The sequence below is a fragment of the Sceloporus occidentalis genome, unplaced genomic scaffold (assembly GCF_023333645.1).
Source record: "Sceloporus occidentalis isolate IW3139 unplaced genomic scaffold, rSceOcc1.0.p SCAF_10, whole genome shotgun sequence".
NCBI classification, from domain to species: domain Eukaryota; kingdom Metazoa; phylum Chordata; class Lepidosauria; order Squamata; family Phrynosomatidae; genus Sceloporus; species Sceloporus occidentalis.
In genome coordinates, this window is record NW_028316990.1 from 34,147,872 (window position 1) to 34,165,717 (window position 17,846).

Genomic DNA, 17,846 nt, shown 5'->3' on the forward strand with positions numbered 1-17,846 from the left:
AACCGGCTTATTGCTGCAATATGTTTATTGGACTATGGCTGGTCTGTAGTTTCGCACATTTGGGGGTAGGCCGCGTTGCCATGGGTTACCAGTGAGCACTCCTCTCTACGCACCCCGCCCTCGCGGCGTCACGTGACGAGGCGCGTCACAAAACCCGCGCACGGCTCGGAACCTTTCCTGGGCGTCCTCTTGTCCCTCGCCGGCCACTGTACCTCTTCCTTGTTCCTTCCATCCTGTCGCCTGGGAGGGGCGTGGCCGACGCAGTGCGTGCGTCAAGTCAGAGCATGCGTGAGGCAACTCCGGCGTCCTGTTGGGCTGAGCTGCCATTCCTCCCCGCCCCGCAGTCATGGCGGCGGAGCAAGAGGCCTTGAAGGGCGGCGGGGCCGCCGGCGGCAGCAACAGCACGAACAGCAGCAGCAGCGTCCGGAACCGAGGCGGCGTCCAGCGCGTCGAAGGGAAACTCCGCGCCAGTGTGGAGAAGGGGGACTACTATGAGGCGCACCAGATGTACAGGACGCTCTTCTTCAGGTACGATATACGAAAGCCCTTGGCCACGCCCCTTTCCAGACGCTTCCACTAAAGCCCCGCCCCCGCAACCCCCATTGGCTGAACCGGCTGTCCTTCTCCCTCAGAGGCGTTTCGATTGGTCACCGAAGAGGAGGGGTATCTCTGGGAGGAAAATGATGGGGGGGGTTCATAGCCGTCCTCCTTTTCCAGGACGCGTCCTACATTTCAAGCCTCGAATTTTCCAAATGTCCTCCATTTTGATTAAGGCTAAAGAAGCATTTACATTTCTATGAGTGTTTTTCTTAAGCTTTTGATTGTCAACGTCCTCCTTGCTTCTTCGAGGTCCTCCATTTTGAGAATGGGTTTATATTTCTGCGAGTGCCTTTGCTCTCGTTTTGGTTCAAGGTCCTCCATTTTGAGCATCACTAAGGAACATGGATTTATATGTTTACAGGAAGATTTGTTTTAGCTTCCATTTGCTATCGCCCCACTTCCTCGAATGCCTCGTCCTCCTTTTCCTCTGCTGTGCTCAGTCCCTGCAGATTCACACCCAAGACCTCCTTAATGGAGCCTTCCTCTCTTTCTTCATCCCTCCACCTTCCCTAGCATTGTGCCTTTAAAGACCCCCAAGGAAAGAGACTTTATCACACTCCGAGGGATGTCTTCCACCACCTTTTCCTGGAGCTTGCATCCATTGATCCACGCTCTATTCTCTGGAGCAGCAGAAAACAAGCTCACTCCCTCCTCAATATGGCATCCCTTCAAATACTTAAACAGGGCTATCATATCACCTCTTAACCTTCTCTTCTCCAGGCTAAACATCCCCAGCTCCCTAAGTCATTCCTCATAGAGATTCATGGTTTCCAGACCCTTCGCCGTCTTAGTCGCTCTCCTTTGGACACATGGCTCCAGTTTCTCAACATCCTTTTTGAATTGCGGGACCCAGAACTGGACACAATATTATTCCAGGTGGGGCCTGACCAAAGCAGAATAGAGTGGCACTATGACTTCCCTTGATCTAGACACTATACTTCCATTGACGCAGCCCAAAACATCATTGGGCTCTTTAGCTTCCCATCACACTGTTGACTCATGTTCAGCTTCACTAGGACTCCTAGATCCCTTTCACACCCATAAGTCTCCTTAAGCCAAGTGCCCCCCATCCTAACCCTATGAGTTCGGGCTCGATCTGTTCAAATTCGTTCATCTTTTGGGCTGTCCACAATATCCTGAGCAGGTTTCTTCCACGTCTCAAATGAACTGATTTTCCTCTTATCCCTTTTCTTCACTGTCCAGCTGACAGCACACGGCGATGGGGAATACAGTGCATTGAACGGTTCTGACTTTAGTGCTGAGTTGTATATCTTCACTCTTTCGGATGTTGCCTAATTCTTTCATTGCTGTCCCATTCTTGGTTGTCTTCTTATTTCTTGATCGCTGTGCTGATCAGTGTTTGATCCAAGGCATGCCAGTGAGTTGAGTGTTGGACTATGACTCTGGAGACCAAGATTCAATTCCCAGCTCAGCTAGGAAACCTAATGGGTGACCATGGGCAAGTCCCACTCTCTCAGCCTCAGGGGAAGGCGATGGCAAGCCTCCTTTGAACAAATCATGCCAAGAAAACCCCATGATAGATTCACCTTGGGGTCACCCTGAAGGCACACAACAACAGCATATGGCCAACATGGCTGCCCTTGGATATGTGTCCAAACCAGACCAAGTGTTGTTATAGGTAGAGGCGGCTATCATCCTTTCCAGCCACCCGCTCACATACCTTTCCTTACAATGCTCTTCATGTGGCCTCTTGAAGACTAGACATTGTATCATATCACATCCTCACGATTACTTTTTCTATCACGTGGCACCTTAAGAACTGTGTATTGTATCGTATGACACCTTGAGGGCTACCGAATTTATATCGCCATAGGATTTTTGAAGACTGGAAAGGCTGAGGCCAAGGCTTCCCAACCTCTGCTCCTAGGTGCCCTGCGGCTGCTCCAGGAAAATGAAAGAAATAAGAACTGGATGAAATAAAAGAATAAGAATGTATTCTTATATATGCTCCTAAACACCATTAACTTGTAAGGCATAGGGTAGGCCTCTTAGGGGCTCCGCCGTATAAATAAGGCCTCCGCAAGTCAAAAGGATTGGGAACCCCTGGTTTAGGCAAATTCGTGACCTCTGTGGGTTTATCAGCAGCCTGATGTTTAAATTGACCTTCTGTGTTCAAAGGTTGCAAACCTGAGAGAACTAGGTTATAACAGCAAGGGGCAAAGAAATACGCTAAACTTGTGGTGTCCTAGTGCTACTCTTTTGTAGCAAAAACAAAAGTGTGTACTGATGTCTAGTTCATGCCGTAATAAATATTTTAGTCCTGAATGTGCTTCAAGACTAGAGGTTTTTCTGCAACAGAGTAAAATGGCTGACCTTCTGGGAAATGGCATGTAGGTATATAATTTATTCATGCTGTGCCATCATTATGCATCACATGTTATAGTTTCATAGGCAGCCTGGGGAGTTCCTTGTCCCAGCAGCTGGTCGGGGAATGGGGCAGGGGAGACAAGAACAGGAAAGGGACAATATGATGTGATTAAATGTCTCAAAGCTTTATTATTGTTGTTATTATTATTATGGAGAACGATAGAGAGGCAATCATAGAATCATAGAGTTGGAAGAGACCACAAGGGCTATCCAGTCCAACCCCATTCTGCCATGCAGGAAATCCAAATCAAAGCATCCCTGAAATATGGCCATCCAGCCTCTGCTTAAAGACCTCCAATGAGGAACATGACAATTGAGACCTTGAATTTTACCATTAAATGACAGCTGTCAATCATTTTATCTCTATGTACCTATCTCACTAGAGATAAAATGAGTGACAGTTGTCAGTTTAATGGTAAAAGTCAAGGTCTCAATGGTCACATTCCTCATTGCCCCTCTTGATAGAGAATGGGGCTTGGTCCTTTGCTTGGAGAAGGTCCCAGGTTCAGTCCTTGACAGCCAGGGATGGGAAAGGCCTCTGCTTGAGATCTGCTTCTGGCTGAAATAAATAATACTGGACTAAATAGGGGATAGTTGGATATAGAGGCATTATAGGAGCTTGCTGTGTTCTTAAAAATGAGTCCAAAGTTAATGGAGTGTTGAAGGTACACACCTTGTGACATTTCTGCAGAAAGCGCAAGCGTACGCAAGATAAGCACACATTCCAGTGAAGTCATTGTGTTGGCTTGTTACAACAAATATAAAGAAGGCATTTGTGGGGCTTAAAATATTATTTAAGCAATTACAGTAGAAGCATTTGGGGGCATTGTAACCTGCTTTGTCAAGTCATAGAATATAAGATCCACATAGTCTGTAACATCAGAGCTCAAATGTATACGGTGTAAGCTCACTGACTATTCATGACAGCAGTAATCGGACGCAACAATCTCATAAAGGTATTTTATGTCTTGGTTTTAACACAGCAATGAAGTTACTATTCTGGAATATTTTATAAGACTAATCTTCAGGTCACTGAAGCGGTAGGTTAAGAACTTGTCAAAGGAATGGCGCTACTTCACATGTTACATAATTCACATGTGCAATTCTGTATCACAAAACAAATTGTCTTTCACTAGTTTGGCTGACTTTTAAAAAGGCTGGAGAAAGTTAGGAGGACTAGGTCTGTTATCAGCTACTAACCTTGATGATTAAATAGATCCTCCCATTTCAGAAGCAGTTGACCCTTGAGGACCATATGATGGGAGCAAAACAGATGGCGTTCTTGTTTTTGTTACGTTCCAGTGCTTCTCACAGTAAAAAAAGAAACAAAAACTGATAGACTAAATGGATCTGGGTTCTGATCCAGAAAAAACCAAGTGTTCCAGGTTTTGTGGTCACCTTTTACTGTTCCAGCCGGGGTGGTTGATATCTTGGTTATAGAAGAGGGAAGAAATATGTGGTTATTTTAAAAGATGAGAAGGATGCTGGCTTTGCAAATTTTTTGTAGGTTGGTTCTCAGTTTATCCAGTGTTTCTATCTAAGTGAGTGCCTACGTCTGGAAAGTCATGTCTCAATAAATGTGTCAGTCTTTACAGGAACTAGGTGTGTCACTTTGATATGTCTTGTATTCAATTCTGAAGAAATTACTAGAGGTGTTGTTCAGGACTATTTACTTGTGTTGCGACAAACTCAGCGTGATTGTCCTCTTCAGCTGAATTCCTAAACCACCTGTCTCTTAATGATGTGGTTTGTTTATATGAATCAGATCCATCCAGAAATGCTAGTGCTTTGCATCTGCAACAACTGTAGTGCATCTCCCCAGAAAGTCTCACCTGCCAGCTCTTTCTGTTTGTAATCTGCATTAAACTTAAAGCAGTGAATAAGAGGCATATAGCATGACCTTAAAAATCATGCTTGTCTGCAGTGGAGGAGGCAGTCTCTTTAAGCAGAATTTAAGCCACATAACTAGACTGTTCGCTTAAGGGTATTTGAGGATAACAACCCAAGTGCTTTCCATACCTACTTATCACTGGCTTTCCACCTTCTTGTGAGCCCAAAGTTTGAGAGCAAACCAGTGCCAGCCTGAGTGTTAACAGGAAAAAAAATCCTTGATCAATATGCATTCATCATCTGTCAGTATGTATGCAGTATCCGGCTTATAAAATCAAGGTTATACTGTACTATTTGTTAATAAGATAGAGAATAGTTAGAGGCATTTTGTCCCAAGCCTGTTAATTCCAGATACGATCTGTATTGTTAAAGAAACCTTGTGCAAATTTACAAGTGGGAAAAAGGACCCAGTATAGTGTCCATGGATATGAATTTATATTGCCTACTCAGGACTAGCAGCTGGAGCAAGGGAGGAGATAAATGAGACAAACACAATCATACATCATATTTCTCCCCAGAGATTTAATTGAGGCAGCATAGGTTTGAGACAAAGGTATGGGGGTTGAAGGACAGAGTCTATCAATATAGCAAAGAAATACTGAAGATCTAGAGGTCAGCAGCTGAGCTGGCACTCCATACACACTTCTCCCAGGTTGATAAATGCACACCTTAGTTTCCCTCTTTGCCCAGTCTCCCTCGCCAACAAATACAAAGCCTTATATAGACTAGAGAAATTGGGGTGCTTGTGGAATTCATGTTCTGAGTTTCAGGGGATTGGTTGAAATGATGTTTTGCCGTTGCAAGCTATTGCGTTGAAACCATTTTGATTTGGAGTTAATGGTAGTGATGGAACTAGCGCTCCTTTCTTGCCTTCTGACAGGTATACAGCCCTATGTAAAATCATGCTTTGTCATACTCTCCTCCCTGCCTCTGCCTAGTAACTGCTAGACATAAAAAACAAACATTGCTTCCTGTCCCCAATATCATTTGTGCTTTAACACTACGGTTATGTTGCAACAGGTAGGAATGCGATTGGTCTTTTTGATACCGTCTACTGTACTAGGTCTGGCTTATCATTTGAGTGACATTGCACTATTATTAGTTGCAAATTCCACCTAACAATAGTTTGTTGATGTGTGCCTTCAGGTCGATTTATGATGACCATAAGGCAAATCTGTCATGAGGTTTTCTTGGCAAGTTTCCTGAGAGGGGGTGTGCCCTTGCCTTCCTCTGAGGCTGAGAGAGTGTGACTTTCCCACGGTCACCCAGTGGGTTTCCATGGTCGAGCTGGAATTCAAATCCTGGTCTCCAGAGTTCTAGTCCAACCCTCAAACCACTATACCATGCTGGCTCTTTTATTCTAATAGTGGTAGTACAAATGAATATTTGTAAGTGTTCTTCTTGGGTAGCCTTGAGTGGTGAGTTTTAGGATCCTTTGGAATTTATTAATGTCATAGTTTGAATTCTTCATACTCCCAGCAGTGATGGGGAAAGCCCAAGAATACATGAACTGGCAAAACAGAGAAACATGCCTTGCTAGTTTATCCTTTTAAACCAATGTCCAAACATAACTAAAAATTCTTGCAGAGAGTGTATGTTTGTCTGTAGTGTGTCTATGTATATGTATACTGTCCTGTTTGAATAAGGGTTAAAAAGTAGTTTTTTATGTTTCTTTCTCCTCTCATCCCTGCAGTTCAACAGCGTCAGGAGTAGAGAACCTGTGGCCCTCTAGATGTTGCACTGCTATGTCCACCAGTCCTTTCCAGCATAATGGTCAGGGATGAAAAAAGGTATAGTCCAGCAACATCTGGAGGGCTCCACGTCCCCCAACCCAGACCTACCTTGTTGGGTTTGGTATGATTATACATTTCAAGGCATATTTGGTCTTCAAGGATGACCTTGAATCTTTACTCTTTTTTTTTACTCTTTACTGTAATAAAAAAAAATGCTAGGAAGTAGACCTCACTATCTCAGGTTTGGTAAGATGGTTTTGTGCCACTCATGATTGTTTGGACTATGGTTTGTCTCCTTGTCCTCTGGTGGTTGGAACAGTTTCGGATACCCATGGTTACTATCTTCTTATATCTCTGTGGATCCTATTACAGTCTAACCCACTCACACGACTGTATAAATATACTTGATACTGCATCTGAAGTAGGAGATATCCATGAAAACTGATACTAAAATAGCAATCAGTTAAGTCTAAAAGGTGCTATATTATTACTTTCCCCCTACCTTTCTCCTTTTTATCTTACCAGTTACATAGTGGGCAGAAATTCTTTACCCCTCTGTAGTGCTGCCCCACCTCTAAATGAAGGAACCTGACAGGTGCTTATTCTTTTATAGCATGTCCTTTTATTCACACAGTGCAGCTTCAGTAAAGTAAGCTGATGAAGCCAAGAGATTACCACTTGCAAGCTACTAATTGGCACCAAAACAGGAGCTTGGTGTTCTCAGCTGTGCCAATATTTCAGAGCAACGAGGAGTGATTCACAGTCTGGACTCTTTGAACAACAGTCAAGGTTATGATTAAGCCACGAGCAGAACTGTGATGGCATACACTACGCAAATCTAATTCCAAGAAAAATGACATGTGATGAACCCTAAATTTTAAAATACAGTTTCATGTCTGTTCATTATAGACAGTGGTAAGCATGGGCTCCAAAATGGGGGAAGGGGACCAGGCTAAAGAAATTAGTCCCTGCTGAAATTATTATCAGTACCTCTGTGTAGTTCATCCTCTTCAGAAATTATCCATCAGGCATGAACTCAGCCACATCAAATTCTGCTCTTGTATGGGAGGCCTGTTACAGACTGCCAAAATAAAGCTGCTTCGGGTCTCTTTGGAGGTATGCTATTTAAATGCTGGATGGGTCCTAAGAGTCCAGAGGTCGCACCAAAGCCACACTCCATTCCTAAGCACTGGAGTGCAGCTTTGGTGCAGCTTCTGGATTCTTAGGACCCATGCATCATTTAAATAGCATACCTCCAAAGAGACCCGAAGCAGCTTTATTTTGGCAGTCTGTAACAGGCCGTACTCTTGCAGAAAATATAGACTTCACATGGAATCTCATTGTGTTCTTACGCAAATGATTGATTTACATGTCTTACAGGTTTTACTCTTTTGCAGGTTTCTAACAGATACCTTGCAACCATAAATGTTACCCTTTTTCTATGTAACGGTCTTACCCTACAGTCTAGTAAAGGACTGGGCTTTGAATAGGTTTTATACAATGGGTTTTGTACAATACCTCAGACGTATTGTATTTTCTGAGCTGGATGGCAGTTTTCTGACGAAAAGCAGTTGGTTGTTAGTACTAAGTAACTATTTTGGAAGCTCTGTATAACTCAGGGCATAAAGAGGAAGGTGTGAAATAGGTGTTCTGTAGAAAACACATCATTGTTTGAGATATGTATGATTGCTGCAAAAGGAGTGGAGAATGCAGATTGTATGGCAGGATCCATTCCAGAACCCTTTTAGAGTGTTTTCAGGCAGCAATTTTGAAGACAGACTTGTGGTCTGTGAGCATCTGTCATCTGCATGCTTCAGCTGTACTGTTTTGTACTGGTCTCTTATTATTTCCTTCCAACACACAATGTGGGTGTGAGTGAACATAGAATCCACTGAGCCATTGGCTCCATACAGTGAAGACTGCACTGAAACAGTTTACCAAGGAAAGGAAAAAGGTATGCTTTAATACCTGCTTTATTGGCATCTTGGCATGGAAATACCAAACTGAGTTGCCATCTGCTCCTGCTTTTAATGTCTGTCCAGATTTAGTGTGGCTGTCAGTTTCAATGGCTGTTAAGTGCTGCTTTGCCATATGCCATCCCTGCTTTGAGACTTAAGCAGCCAGACCAGTAGTCTGGAGGGCCACTCTCTTGTGAATGCAGCACACACAACAGTGATGTCTAGCAGCTAAGATAAAATGGAAATAATGTGGCCCTCCAGGTGTTGCTGGGTTGAAGCTCCCAGCAGCCCCAGCTAGCATAGTTGGTGCTATAGAATACTGGGAATTGTTGTTCGAATCTGTAAGCTTTGTTATTTCCACCCCTGCCTTAGACAAATGGGGCAGGGCGAGTTGTGCAGGCACGCTCAATGCATGAGGATGGGATTGTGTCCAGATTAGGGATTACTACTTGCATTGGCCTCCACAAGAAGGGAGTAGGTTCCATTTCCTCAAAAGTCAACATAGGCTCCAAGTACCATGGAAAGAACAGCTGCCAAAACAAATAGAAGGTTTTCTTTATATGATAAGGCTGAGTGCTCCTGTCAAAGAAAGGTAGGTATCAGCTAGTGTATAAATACAGCTGTTTTAGTCATATGGTGAATGTTTATGTCCTAGATGTCTTTTGGATGAGTGATGGAAATCTCATCTTCCCTTATCAGGGACAGGAGCAGGAGTAAAAAGGAGTCCACCTCCCCCCCCCCCAACAAAAGTTGGGTTTCAGATACAGATGTTGTTCCTCATTTGAAAGAGTAAATATATGAATTGGGTCACTGACAATCAGGGCAATGTAAAGGTGAAATTCTACCAATCTTGTACATGGTCACTTTCCATAGATTTTTGTTTGTTTAAATATTCCTTCAGTCCATGCCTCTTCTGGGTCCAAAGATTAACATTTGTTCGCCACAAGGCATTTGAGCACCCGAAAGCTTGTCTCATCATGCTGTATTCTGGATACCTTTCACTCTGCTTTTTTTTATGTTTAAAATCACAGGTACATGTCACAAGGGAAACATGCGGAAGCAAGAGAACTCATGTATTCAGGGGCCCTGTTGTTCTTCAGTCACAATCAAGTAAGACCTGTTCAAACCTGTGTGAAGATATTGTGATAAAATGCCTCACATTGAAAGGTAGTAATGGTGAAGGAGGCAGTGGATAATAGATGGACTGCCAGCTGTGGCACTTTTGAGACTGCACAATGACTTGCTATTTATGTGCTTGCCATGAGCGCATGGCAGCTGTGCCAAACACTGAGGTGGCAAAATGCACCTGCCGTACAGAGAGTGCCTATTATTTCTCTCTTTGTCACTTTTGAAGTAATGAAAGAAACAATACTCGTTGCTAGACCAAAGCACAGGTGTTTTAGTAGGCAAGGCTCTCAATGGGGCAGCACAGGGCTGGCTGCTCAGGTTCTCCTTTTTCCTGTTTTCCAGAAGCCTAGTACAAGATATTGAAAGCTAGGAGAAGCTAAAATATAGCTTCAACAACCTTTAAGAGGACTTTAAAGCTCGTAAAACATAGAGCCGAGTGGCTGTGAATTCATCTTGTCAAGGCAGCATCAGTCAAGATGAGGCATGACCACACCTTGAATAATTACTGTCGAAGATCTTGCAAAGCTATTGACTCTCAGTATCTAAAGTCAGCAGTGTATTTATACAGGCATAAATAAAGCAGTTCATATGGTTTCAGGGAGTTAATCAAACTGTGTATTAATAGCACAAGGCAAATTCTTCCATTTTCTAAAAATAAAATTTGTCACTTTGCCCTTTCTAACATTTGTAGCTTAGTTGTGTGTGTTCATTGTTTTCCATGTGTTTTCCAGCAAAACAGCGCTGCCGATCTGTCCATGCTAGTTCTAGAATCTCTGGAGAAATCAGATGCAAAAGTTACAGATGAGCTCTTAGGTGAGAGATTCCTCCCCTTTTCTTCATCATTGTGTGCCTAGAATTCTGATATATAACCCACAGTATCATGTACTTGTATTCTTTTTCCTTGTTGTGTCCCTCAGCCTTCATGGTGGATCAGATCAGTTTTGATGTAGTCCTATGTTTTGCTTCCAACAGCAGCTGGCCAGTTGCTTTTGAAATCTTACAAAGAGCCTGTGAAGGTGATGGCTGTCCCTCTCTTCTTTTTTCCCCCTGCCTACTGGTCATCTGAGAATTATTTCCACTGAGCATTTCTAGCTGTTGTGGGTAGAAACATCTGTTTGGTCTGTCCTCCACTGATACCAGGTTACTGATGAATAAACTCTTATTAATGGCCTCAGCATCAGTTCTGAACATAGTTGCTCATAGGTGGAGTGTGACTTTTGGCACTGTCCTCTCCCCAACACAGGCACAACCTTGTAATGTCTTCACAATAATTGACCTATTTGCCGTTTTGAAGGACAGCCATTTCTCCATCCAGTCCACTTGGCGATGTGCTCATTGCTTTTTGTCCTTTGCTTGTTGGACTGTCTGATTTGGTAAGCGTGCAGTTGATAAAACTCTTCTCCTGAGCCGCCCATCTGGGAATCCTGTGAAGCATCTCATAATTTCCCCCCACCTTGACAGCTGATCTCAGGGGTTTGTAAACAAGAGAAGGGCTGGGGGAGAGAAGGTTTTTCATAGTTTACCAGTCTGGCATCTTAGCTAACATTGTCCTGCAACTCTACATATAACTGCAGGCTTTTGTCCTTGACAGCATTCTCTGAATAAAGATAGTCTTCTCTCTCAGTGTCTGAAATTTCTCTTCTATTTATTGTTATAGAAAGAAAATTGTGGCTTCTGGCACTGCAGCAGAGAGGTCAATTGGGTGGTTGTTGCTGAGTTATGTCTAAAAGAGGGAAGGGGAATGCGTGACTTTCTAGATGTTGATGGATTGCAACTTCCATCATCCCTCACTTTTATAGTCCAGTATCATCCGAATAGTCATACATTCCCTAGCTTTGATCTAAGGAAACTCATTTTCTTGTATTGAAAAACTTTTTAACAAAGTGTTTTTGTAGCCTTGACACTATTTGTACTGTATATTTAAAAGGAAAAGGATACAAATTCTTTGACTATGTTGTGTTAAGTGTCATCTTTTGTGATTGCTTCTAGAGAACCTGGCGAAGGTTTTCAGCCTGATGGATCCAAATTCACCTGAAAGAGTGGCCTTTGTGTCCAGGGCATTGAAGTGGTCCAGTGGTGGATCTGGAAAACTTGGACATCCAAAATTACACCAGTTGCTAGCCATCACATTGTGGAAAGGTAGGAACACTTGCACTAAATGGTCATTAAACCTGATGGGTGCATGTTCTTCAAAGGTTCTAGATACCAAAACTGAGCCTAAAAGGTATTCATCGCAGCAGTGGGAACTTTGGGGAGCACCTCCGATGCCCCACATCAGAGCCAGCTTCTGAACCCAAGAGGGATTTCCAGAGCAATATGTAATCTGGAGGGTTGGGCAGTTCTTGCAGGGTAATGTGAAAAATCCTAGTGGACTGGTACAGAGTGAGTGGGTATGCTTAAACTAGCTCTTTGGAGCTTGTCTGCATTTTCTCAGTGTCTTATTTTACTGTCTTCAGTCTTAGGCAAGCTTGTCATAGAGTGGAATGGAAAGTCTTGGCTGGTGCAGCACTGCTCCACTAAACCCACCCTGCCCCAGTGCTAGAGATTATGACAGTTGGATTAGCATGTGTTCACTGTCTACTTTCATTTTTAAATCCAGGATGGAAACACATCAGGGATAAATTAGAAATTTGGCAGCAGCATCTCTCAGTGAGGTTTTTTTTAGGTGTCTGAGCCTTTTCATCCTTGAAATGAACCCTGTGCCCTTGGTCTAGCATAAGATATATGCTGTAGCTTGCTCTAACATATTTCTGTGTATCTTCATATAAAACCCCACCACAAAATGCAGTATATATTACCAACTTTAAGAAATAGTCCAGCTATATTCTTCAAGTATATTTACAAGCTTCCAATTTAGTCATGGATTATAACGTTTTTGTAACAGGCAATGGTTTGTTATATGATTCTTCTTTTTTTTTTTAAATAACTTTTTTTCTAGAGCAAAACTACTGTGAATCTCGGTATCACTTCTTGCACTCTACAGACGGTGAAGGCTGTGCAAACATGCTGGTGGAATATTCTTCATCCAGGGGATATCGCAGTGAAGTGGACATGTTTGTAGCTCAAGCAGTGTTACAGTAGGTCATCTAAAAGTTATCCACCTCATTCATGTTCACTCAGCTGGCTTCAGATCCCAACTGAGTAATAAGCTTGTGTATATAGTGCATTTAAAATGTGTACAGCACTGGTGCATATTATTTCAGTAACCCATACATCAACCCTGGGAGAATGCCAGCATGTTTAATCCCACATTATTCAGATTTTACTGGGTGGGGTGGCTGAGGGGTGGTTGAACCTGAGAGAATAAAAAGTACATCTGATGAGAATGTAGTTGTGATGAATCATAGCCTCCCTAGCTCATGATTGAATTAGAATTGATCTCTTGCCCCTAATGTGACGTCAGTAGTTCTGCCAATTATTACTGTATGGGCAATCATATCATAAGGATACTAAGGGCTTGGAGAAGATACTATTTTGGATTATAGCTCGCAGAATCTTCCATAACTCTGAGTGAAGAATCCTGGAAATTGTGCTACAAAAATGTGACTTCCCCACACTATAAAACTGAGTTTGTGTACTCATCTTAGAAGGAATAGTGTTTATGTTCTTCTCTCAAAATAACCTGACACTTCAAGAATTCTGTTCTTGTCTTTGTTTTCCATTTGCAGATTCCTCTGCTTGAAAAACAAAACCAGTGCATTAGTGGTTTTTACAACATACACACAGAAGCACCCTTCCATAGAAAGGGGTCCTCCCTTTGTACAACCGTTGCTCAACTTCATTTGGTTTCTGCTGCTGGCAGTTGATGGGTATGGATTAATTTTAGTTGTAAAGCACAGCACTCCTCCCCCTTTTGGCCTGGTTTTACATTATGTGTTGCTTTTGTTTTAGAGGAAAGTTAACAGTATTTACAGTATTGTGCGAACAGTACCAACCTTCATTGAAGAGGGACCCCATGTATAATGAAGTAAGTTATTTTTAAACATGTGGAATTCCACTTTATTTATCTACACTCACCTTTTTGTTTGTTTCAGGCTATGTATGTGTCCCCCAGAGCAGCTCACAACATAGTAAAGCAGTAACAGTGAAATTTAAAATAATATAACTGTGTAGTGGTTTGAGCATTGGAGTATGACTCTGGAGACCAAGGTTCGAATCCCCACTTGGCTATGGAAACCCACTGGGTGATCTTGTACAAGTCACATACTATGCACCTCAGAGGAAGACAAAGACAACCCCCTTCTGAACAAAAATCTTGCCAAGAAAACCCCTTTACGGGTTTGCCTTAGGGCAGTGGTTCCCAACCTTTCTAATGCCGCGGCCCTTTAATATAGTTCCTTACATTGTGGTAACCCCCAACCATGAAATTATTTTCATTGCTACTTCATAACTGCAATTAAATAGATGTTTTCCAATGGTCTTAGGCAACCCCCATGAAAGGGTCATTCGACCCCCAAAGGGGTCCCAACCCACAGGTTGGGAACCACTGCCTTAGGGTCACTATAAGTCGTAAAGAACTTAAAGGCACATAACAACACAATCTAAGCACATTAAAACTTTCTGAAAACAGTATGTACTAACCAAATTAAGGATGAGACAGCCATTTCAAGAGACTTTTGGAAGGCAGGGAGGCAAGGGGCCAAAGACAGTCTCCAGAAAGAGTTTCGGATCCTGGAGGTCATTACCATTGGGAAAGTTCTCTTTTGCATAGTGGCTATGTGCATATCAAGGCTATATTTTACAGTAAACATTTTCTTACCTGTTTCTTACCAAATGAAATTGCAAAGAACTGTGTGCGGATGTGTTTTTAGACCAGGGTTTCTTGACGTCAAGCTCTCAAGATGTTTTGGACTGCACTCATTACAATCCATGGCATCTGGCCATGGAGGCTGGGCCTTTTGGAAATTAAGGCTGAAACATTTGGAAGCCCAAGACAGAAGTTGGTCCAAAGGCTGATATTTTACTCTAGGGGGCAATATGGATTGCCAGAAAATAGGGGGAAAGGGGAAAAAAAGAAGAAACCAGAAATTGCTAGAAATCTACTTAAATGTTAATGCAGAGTAGGGCTGCAGCTTTTTAAATCAGGAATTGCGGCACCTAGAGGCTTTTAGGAGAGTTGTTGTTTGCCCAAAGAAGAGTTGAGGGCAATTAAAGAAGCCTAGCAGCTGCTGTGAGGATTTTCCACAGTCCCTCTGCTGTGGCCACCAAATGTGAGGGCTTCTGCTTCTGTCACCAGTGTGGCACCTCATCCTGTCCCATCGCTATGGCATCTAATAAGAGGACCATTTAGATGCTCTTGTGGTTTCTGTGCAAGACTTTATTCATCTTATCTCCCTCGCAGACACCACCATTCTGCATTGACTGCTGCCACTGTGTCTGAACTCACACTTTCCAATATGTAGCATTCTCGGAGGCTCAAGTGTATAGCACACACAAAAAACATTTCTTAAACAGAAATTACATAACATCAATACGTATAAATCCTGACTTGACAGCGAACTCTAGCACAAATCTCTCACTTATATCCCAGCTGAATCTCACCCTGAATCTTAACTGTCCTCTTTCACCCTCACTAACTCTCTTTTGATCCCACCAACATTTGAAGAAAATGTCTTTTGACCACGGGGCTGCACCTTCTGTATGATCCTATAAAGAGCTTCATTCAAGTGATCAAGCACTGACGCCTGGGTAAAATTCTATTGCTAGGAATCACATAGACCTCACTGTTGGAGAATGACCATGGTTTAGGTCCATGGAGTAAGGAATATAAACAGTATTGGTGCAGTGTCACTCTTGAACTGATACGAGTCATTATAGTTACAATCATGAGTTGGCCCCCAGAGGGTGCTGTGCTGTGGATTCAGGAGTGAAATGCTGAAAAAGAGTTCTCAAAGAATGGAAGGTGAATATAGAGAATTAATCCTTAAGCCATGGTTAGTATACACTCCATTAGGAAGATTATGAGTTGCATACTTATCTGTGTAAACCGTGGTTTGGTGTGATGTCAGAACTGAGCTGTGATAACCTTTTCTCCCTCTTTTAGTATCTAGACAGAATAGGACAGCTCTTCTTTGGTGTCCCACCCAAACAAACCTCATCCTATGGAGGACTACTAGGTAAGTTAATGGATAAAATGGCAATGTGACTTTAGTGAGCTGCTTGTCATCTGACATAGTAACTGAATCAGTTTAGGGGTTGTGTACATGGAAACGTTGATGTGAGCCTAATGTACCCTTACCAGTGGGGGTTTACACCTTGTGGGAATGAAACGAAAACTTGTACTTCCATTTAGAAGGCTACTTAGTGGTTTGGTTGAAATACTAAATCTTTGCTAGTTGTTTGAAGCATCATTAACATCTCATCACTGAAGTCTGTGACCCAACAATAGGAAACAGCCACCATTCAGGAAATGTTGCCCAACCACCTTTACACCAGACACTAAGAAATTGTTTCCTCTGATTTTCCCCTCTTGTCCTCTACTTCCATCCTAGGCAATCTTTTAAACAGCCTGATGGTAGCTGGAGAGGAGGAGGATGCAGAAGATGGGCAAGAAGACAGCAGTCCCATTGAGCTGGATTGACCTCTTCCATAGCCGCTTGGAATCTGACCATATGCTCATTCAAACAAACAAACAAATGAAAAAGACATTTTTAGAGAACAAGTCCTGCGATCCTTTCCCCACAGGTCAAAGGGCTCCTCTGTTCTGTTTAAAAGAAGGTTGCTGAGATGTTCATAATGTTTTGGTCTATATTGTTTATGTAAAAAGCAATGGGGTAGCCAAGAGAACTGATTTGGTCTGATCATTAGTGGACCTCTGGCAATGCTGGCTGGTGACGGACTGAGGTGGAACCTTCTCTGTGATTCCATGAGCAGTATTCCCTCTTCTCACAATCACACTAAATAAAGCTGAAACATGCATATGTTGCTTTCTATTTAAACTACATTTTTTGTTTCAGCAGACTAATGAATTTAAGTGCTTAATTGTCACGTAGGGTTATCATGAAAAGTGGGACTGTAATGGATTAAGAGGATGATCCCTAGATCCAGTGCCAAAAAAGCGTTCCGAGATGAGCCAAAGAAGATGAAATACAAATTGAGAACCTATGGAAGAAATTAATTTCCATTGTAGAAAATGATATATTTGGGGAAGCCAGAAAATAATGTGTGTGTGTGCTCTGAACTGGCTCCATGGTCTTTGTCCACTGCAAAAAATGTAACACCAGTGAATCACTTGGTGGATCACAGTGGATCCCTTGAAACACGGAAGGCTTAGTCAAAGTAGAATGCCACTTAGTCCAGTAATACTGTATGTATATGTACTGTGGGTAAAAATACCTCTCTTATTATCTGGGAGATGATATAATTCTGTGACTGTTCAGCAATCTTGTTGTGACCCAGCCAAAACAAATTACATATTCGACAGAAACATAGCATGCAAATATTTGAAACAGGGTGATTCTTAAAAGAAGAGGATGCTGCAGACCTTTTGGTTCTTTCTCATTTGATATTTATTTTTATGGGATGATTTATTGATTCATTTTAACACTTTATGTAAAAAAAGAAGAAGAACAAAATGACAAATAACTGCAAACTACATGCTAGGCTTAATATAATTCTACATCTTGTCTCCATTAATGCACAATGCCAGATGTTAGCCGTCTGATTAAAAGATGAAATGGGAGAAACACTTTATTTTTTCACATTTTAAAATAAAAGGCTTAGATTAATACAGTGATCATGCATGAGAGGGGATAATACATTTTATTTACTGTAAAAAAAAATTAAAAGGATGAATTTGTGTTTAATTGTTGAGTATTAAATAAATACTTTATACTGGGATCATGTTGCCTATTGAACTTGGTTTTAAATCACTTAGTTTTCAGTGAGCACTTTAACCAGTGACTTCGCAAAGTTTTTAGTTTCTTGAGTGTCCAGCCACATACTCTTGGCTTGAATGATGCAGCAACTGTTAACACGGCTGACCTTTTCGTTCATGCAGTCCATGCCTTCCTGCAGTCTGACTCAGCCTTTCCTATTGTCTTTAGTGGATTTTATATTTTTAGTAGGTGATGGCACCCTGTAATTCATTGTATGGTATAATTAAAAAGTAGGACCTGCAACAAAATGTTGTGAAGAGTTGCATGCGTAG

The 17,846-nt window shown here is 42.2% G+C and overlaps 1 protein-coding gene across 2 annotated transcripts; it reads left to right on the forward strand.

Moving 5' to 3' along the window:
- Positions 1 to 287: 287 nt before the first annotated feature.
- On the forward strand, positions 288 to 17,536 carry LOC149306427 (Golgi to ER traffic protein 4 homolog). 2 transcript variants are annotated; one of them, XM_089540332.1, is made up of 9 exons: positions 288 to 528; positions 9,601 to 9,679; positions 10,429 to 10,510; positions 11,687 to 11,836; positions 12,636 to 12,774; positions 13,366 to 13,506; positions 13,589 to 13,664; positions 15,741 to 15,813; positions 16,189 to 17,536. In XM_089540332.1, exons 1-9 carry the CDS (start codon positions 347 to 349, stop codon positions 16,275 to 16,277), a joined length of 1,011 nt encoding a protein of 336 aa, XP_089396458.1. In that variant the 5' UTR covers positions 288 to 346; the 3' UTR covers positions 16,278 to 17,536. The 2 variants fall into 2 exon arrangements, with proteins under 2 accessions (XP_089396458.1, XP_089396459.1); XM_089540333.1 differs by lacking the exon at positions 288 to 528 and adding an exon at positions 6,593 to 6,668.
- Positions 17,537 to 17,846: the final 310 nt, after the last annotated feature.